At 70.7% G+C, this 6,023-nt stretch overlaps 1 protein-coding gene across 1 annotated transcript in view; it reads left to right on the top strand.

Moving 5' to 3' along the window:
* KLHL21 (kelch-like family member 21) overlaps positions 1-6,017 on the top strand; it is an 11,202-nt gene extending 5,185 nt beyond the window's left edge. Inside the window, exons 2-5 of the mRNA XM_004678485.2 lie at positions 7-854; positions 2,465-2,870; positions 4,786-4,858; positions 5,235-6,017. Coding sequence (XP_004678542.2) covers positions 7-854; positions 2,465-2,870; positions 4,786-4,858; positions 5,235-5,528 — 1,621 coding nt within the window. The 3' untranslated portion in view covers positions 5,529-6,017. The remainder of the gene's footprint in view (positions 1-6; positions 855-2,464; positions 2,871-4,785; positions 4,859-5,234) is intronic.
* The last annotated feature ends 6 nt before the right edge of the window (positions 6,018-6,023 follow it).

Here is a 6,023-nt window from a genome sequence, read left to right as displayed (position 1 = left end):
CGCCAGCCCCTACTTCCGCGCCATGTTCGCCGGGCAGCTGCGCGAGAGCCGCGCCGAGCGGGTGCGCCTGCACGGGGTGCCGCCCGACATGCTGCAGCTGCTGCTGGACTTCAGCTACACCGGCCGCGTGGCCGTGAGCGGCGACAACGCCGAGCCGCTGCTGCGCGCCGCCGACCTGCTGCAGTTCCCGGCCGTCAAGGAGGCGTGCGGGGCCTTCCTGCAGCAGCAGCTCGACCTGGCCAACTGCCTGGACATGCAGGACTTCGCCGAGGCCTTCAGCTGCGCGGGGCTGGCGAGCGCGGCGCAGCGCTTCATCCTGCGCCACGTGGGCGAGCTGGGCGCCGAGCAGCTGGAGCGCCTGCCCCTGGCGCGCCTGCTGCGCTACCTGCGCGACGACGGGCTGTGCGTGCCCAAGGAGGAGGCCGCCTACCAGCTGGCGCTGCGCTGGGTGCGCGCCGACCCGCCGCGCCGCGCCGCGCACTGGCCGCAGCTGCTGGAGGCCGTGCGCCTGCCCTTCGTGCGCCGCTTCTACCTGCTGGCCCACGTCGAGGCCGAGCCCCTGGTCGCGCGCTGCCCGCCCTGCCTGCGCCTGCTGCGCGAAGCCCGCGACTTCCAGGCGGCCCGCTACGACCGCCACGACCGCGGGCCCTGCCCCCGCATGCGCCCGCGCCCCTCCACCGGCCTGGCCGAGATCCTGGTGCTCGTGGGCGGCTGCGACCAGGACTGCGACGAGCTGGTCACCGTGGACTGCTACAACCCGCAGACCGGCCAGTGGCGCTACCTGGCCGAGTTCCCCGACCACCTGGGCGGGGGCTACAGCATCGTGGCGCTGGGCAACGACATCTACGTGACCGGTGAGCGGCCGGGCGGGTGGGCCCGCGGGCCTGGGGGCCACCGGCTGGAGCCAGGAGGCCACTGCCGGCCCTCCCGCAGCTGGTCGCCTCCTCTGTGGGGCTGATGGCCCCGGAACAGCCCAGGGCTTGGCCAGAGCTGTTTGTGAACCGGGCGCCTCGCAGAGCCCCGCCGCCCCCCCCCCCCCCCCCCTGTGCTTGCAGGGTACTGCGCCCACAATGGTGCTTTCTTTCCCTGCCTGAGGAGCCCACACCCCGCCGGACACCCATCCCCCCGCTGGCCTCCTCACCGCCGAGGCACGCCAGCCCCCTGACATTCTGTCACCTCTTTGTCACCGGTGACGAGCTCCCTGGGGCCTGCACCTTCGCGGGTCACATGGTGCCGCCAGTCCCGCCCCGTACTGTAAACACAGTCACATGCTCGGAGCTTTTCCTCCAGTTACTTGGCGCAAACCCCAAAACACTGCCGAGTCATGATGGGCGGGTCCGCCAGCCCGCCTGGGCTTCAACCACACTGCACACGGAGAAACCCCCTCAGCCCGGGGGGCGGCCAGGGCCTGGAGCAGTCTGTCCCCGGGTAGCCGCCAGCCTAGGACACCCGAGACCTGTTGCACCCCCCAAGGACGGCTGCTCCGGAATCCGGCCTTTCCGATGTGGGGTTGGCCCGTTTGCGCCACAAAGCCGCCGGCCGGCCGAGAAGTCCCTCCCAGAACTGGTCGGACTGGCCCCGCTTCGCACATTTCCATAAATGTCTCAGCGGCTGGCCGCCACCCCACCCAGCTGCCTGCCGACCTGCCGACCGCGCAGAGCTGGGTTTCTCCCTGTGAAAGCTGGAGGCAGACAGGACGGTGCCGGTGCCCCAGCCTGGGGCGTCACCCGGTGCCCGGTGCCCTCACCCTGCGCGGTTCGTGGGTGGACAGGGCTTCGTTCAGTGCCCGTCACCGCTGGCGGCCCCTTGTTGCTTGCTTGCTTTTTTGTTCTTTTTTTAAAGATTTGTTTGTTTATACATGGAAGAGCTGGGGTGTGGACCAGACCTGGGGTGGGGGTGGTGAGCGGACTCCCCAGAGACAGTGGAGGGCAGAACAGGCGGACAGACTGAAACCCACTGCTGAGGAAGCAGCCGGGAGACAGACTGCAGCGGAGACGGGGCGGCCTGCTGCGCCCTGGGGTCCCTCCCCGGCCGGGGCTGCGGGGCTGGGGCAGCCGCACAGGGCCGCTCTAAGCTGCTGGCCACCGGCGAGGGCCCTTTTTTATTTTTAAGATTTGTTTATTTATGCATATAAGAACTGGGGTGTAGACCAGAGGTGAGAGGGCTCCCGGAGGCAGAGTGGGGAGCAGAACAGGTGGGTCTGCTGAAATCCACTGCTGAGGGGCGCTCCCTGGCCAGGGGTGGCGCTCAGGCGCAGGGCTGAGACTTGACCCCTGCGCCACCAGGGAGGCCCTGAGGTGGCTACTTCACCTGAGGCCCGGCTGACCGTCCTCTGGGCCTGGGGTCCCTCCCGGCGCTGCCCCAGCACGTAGCCCCCACCTTCATATCCGGATGGGCTGTGAGGGTCCTCCCGACGTGGCCCACTGGGCGGTGCCCGGCTGACACCGCCCCCCACGCCCTGCAGGCGGGTCCGACGGCTCTCGGCTCTACGACTGTGTGTGGCGGTACAACTCCAGCGTGAACGAGTGGACGGAGGTGGCGCCCATGCTGAAGGCCCGCGAGTACCACAGCTCCTCCGTGCTGGACGGGCTGCTGTACGTGGTGGCCGCGGACAGCACGGAGCGCTACGACCACAGCACCGACTCCTGGGAGGCCCTGCAGCCCATGCCCCACCCCCTGGACAACTGCTCCACCACGGCCTGCCGCGGCCGGCTCTACGCCATCGGCTCCCTGGCCGGCAAGGAGGCCATGGTGATGCAGTGCTACGACCCTGGCGCCGACCTGTGGTCGCTGGTGGACTGCGGCCCGCTCCCGCCCTGGTCCTTCGCCCCCAAGACCGTGACGCTCAACGGGCTCATGTACTTCATCAGGTGAGTCCCCGGGGCCCTGGACTGACGGGGAGACTGGGCGCTGGGCCCGGTCTCGCTGACCTGGGGCGCAGCTCTGTGTCCTGGGAAGGTTTCTGGGAGCACCTCGGAGTGCTCAGTCAGGGGCCCTAAGTGGGGCACCCTCGTCCTTCTGGACACCTCGCAGTGGGGTCCCTTTGGCTGGATTTGCTCCCAGAGCAGCCCCCTGGGACGCCACCCTAGAACCCCCAGGGGTTCTTGTGTCCCCGAGGCCCGCCGGGGCCGCGCGTGGGGGAGCGGCCCTGCACCTCCAGCCCCGAAGCCGCCCACCTGTGAGGTCAGTGAGTGGGTGCCAGTGCAGCCTGCACCTCAGCTTTCTTGGGGGCCACGGGCGTTCCCCGGTGGCTCAGGGTTGAGAACAAGGGTGTCCACCTGGGTCCCCAGGAGGTGGCCTGGCAGTGAGGGGCCAGGAGCTGGGCGGTGCGCCGGTCTGGGGGGCCGCTGTGAGCAGCGCCCTCCCCGTCTCCACTCAGCCTGGGCTTTGGCGTGGGGGCCCAGCAGAGTGGGCTTCGTGTCTCGGCCCTCCCCCCCCCAGGCTTCTTGGGTCGGCCACCCCGCAGCATGGCGTGGCCTGCGCACCTGGCGGGATCGCCCCGCCCTGAGGAGGCCCCGGAACCCCAGCCAGCACCTGGGCTGCTTATGAAACAGCCTCCGACCTTCGCGCACACCCCTGTCCGCTGGCCGCTGCTATAAATATCACCAGAGGGCCGGGCCTGCCGGGCTTCCAGGCCCAGCACCCTTGGGAACGGCCTCGCCTGTGGCCCCCGCTCGCACCCAAGGGCTGTTCTGCCCCTTGGGCAAGGGACGTGAGGCCGGGGTCTCCCTGACGCTCTGTGCTGACTCTTGGTCCCTAGACCCCTTGGGGCTTTCACCACCATCTGCACCCACACTGGCCTGGGCAAAGGTGGGGGTCCCAGTGCACTCAGCCCCCAGGCTGCACTGACGCCTGAGCAGAGTTGGGGGCCCGCTGAGCCTCCCCGCCCAGCCCCAGGGCCGAGCAGTGGGGGGAGCTGAAGCTGGGGGATTAGGTAGGCCAGCGTCCGCCTGAGGTGGGGGCGAGCCTGCTGCCTTAGTTGACCCCAGCACCTTCGCCTGCGTTTCGGGGGCCGTAACGCTCCCGCCCCTCCCGTCTGGAAGGGTCCACAGGAGGGCCGCGTGCTGTGAGGCCTCCGCTCCGGTCCTGGCCGGAAGGTAGCCCTTGGCTGGGCTGTCCGGCCCTCAGACACCGTCCGTCTGTCCATCTGCTGGGGGAGGCAGCCCGGGGGCCCCGGCCGCCCTCGCCGCCTCAAGCGATGGTTTCTACAGTTTGAAGTGCTGGGGGTGCTGGGGGTCAGCGCAGGAGCAGCGCCATGTGAGACGCGCTGCAGACCTGAATTCCTGCCCGGCGAGGCGTGGACCCTGCGCCCAGCGCCTGGCCTGGGCTCCTGCCTGCCCGTGACCTCCTGGCGCCCGCTCTGCCTGTCACTGCAGCCGTGGGGCGGTGCCCCGGAGGACAGCGGGGCTGAGGGGCGGCCCCCAGGGGAGTGAGGGGCGGCGCTGGTTTCTCCATCCTGGGACTAGGGCACTGGGCGCGGAGGCCACAGCTGTGGCGGACAGGGCTGGGGCCGCGGCCGTGGGGCGGCCGTGGGCGGGGCAGGCCTGGCAGCCTGGAGGCCGGCCCCTGCGTGGGTGGGCGGGTGAGCAGGGGCGGGGTAAATTCAGGGTCCTGAGGAGCCGAGCCCCGGGCTGCGGCTCAGGGCTGGGGGGCAGCAGGGTAGGAGGCTCTGCTCCGGCCAGGTCACGGGGCCGGGCTTGGGCTGCACCCCCGGGCCTCCCCACAGAGGGGGCCCGAGGCCCCTCCTCAGCCGGCCACCCGCGACCTCACCGCCCCTCCCCCCAGGGATGACTCTGCCGAGGTGGACGTGTACAACCCGACAAAGAACGAGTGGGACAAGATCCCGGCTATGAACCAGGTAAGTGCAGGCCACCGGCACTGGGCAGCGTCCCGGTCACCAGGCAGTCCTGGCGGGCAGGGCTGAGCGGACCTGCTGGCTCATCTGTTTGCACTTGGCCGCGCACGCACGGAGACCTTCAGTTAGACGCCAAGGTCACCTGCTACGAGCCAAGCTGGGCGCCCGGGAGGTATCCACAGCGGGCCGGTCGGTGCGAAGGTCCCAGAGGGGCGCGGGCTTGTTCTTGGGCCGCGCCGGCCACGCTCTCGCAGGACTGGGGCTGGGACGGACGGGACTGAGCGCTGCCGAGTCCCCGACCCCTTCTCCCTGGGGAGGGGCCTGGGTGCCCGCCGCCCTGCCGCCAGCCTCGCTCACCCGTCCCTGCCTCGGCCCGCAGGTGCACGTGGGCGGCAGCCTGGCGGTCCTCGGCGGGCAGCTGTACGTGTCGGGGGGTTACGACAACACCTTTGAGCTCTCAGACGTGGTGGAGGCCTACGATCCGGAGACCCGGGCCTGGAGCGTGGTGGGCCGCCTCCCCGAGCCCACCTTCTGGCACGGCAGCGTGAGCATCTTCCGCCAGTTCATGCCCCAGACGCCCTTGGGCGGGCGCGGCTTTGACCTGGACAGCGGCAGCAGTGACCTGGACCCCGGCCGACCCCGGCCACCACAGGACCCCAGCGAGCTGCACTAGCGCTGGCCTGGCCCTTGGTGGGCCTTGGTGCAGGTAACCGGCACCTCTGGGGGGCCGAGACCCCCTCGTGCGCGTGGACAGGCGGGGCGTCAGCTCCTGGGCCACGAGGGCCCGGGGATCTGGCGCCCCGAGTTTCTAGAGCGTGGGCTCAGCTGCTTGGGCCAAGGCCTGTGGCGAAGTCCTGCAGCGCAGGTCTCCAGCTCCGGGAAGTCGCCCAGCTCACCGGGCAGGGCCCGGGGTCCTTGCTGGCCGCTCCTCTGAGCCCCTCCTGAGAGCCTGGGGGCCCTGGAGGTCCGGAGCCAGGAAGACGGTGGCCACAGCAGGGGCCGGACTCCACGGCCTGCTCCCCGGAAGAGCAGGCCTGTCTGCCCCAGGCCCCCGCCCGGCAGGGGTCTCAGCAGAACACCCCTCAGGTGGCTGCGGGGGGTGGGCCCAGCCTGGGCAGTGGGTGGAGCAGGAGCGTGGTCCTCCACGGGGTCCCCCGCCTCGTGTCCT

Source organism: Condylura cristata, unplaced genomic scaffold, assembly GCF_000260355.1.
Source record: "Condylura cristata isolate star-nosed mole 26May11 unplaced genomic scaffold, ConCri1.0 scaffold00008, whole genome shotgun sequence".
Classification (NCBI taxonomy): Eukaryota; Metazoa; Chordata; class Mammalia; order Eulipotyphla; family Talpidae; genus Condylura; species Condylura cristata.
The sequence above is the reverse complement of the archived record's forward strand: the minus strand, read 5'-3'. Positions and strand labels throughout refer to the sequence as shown.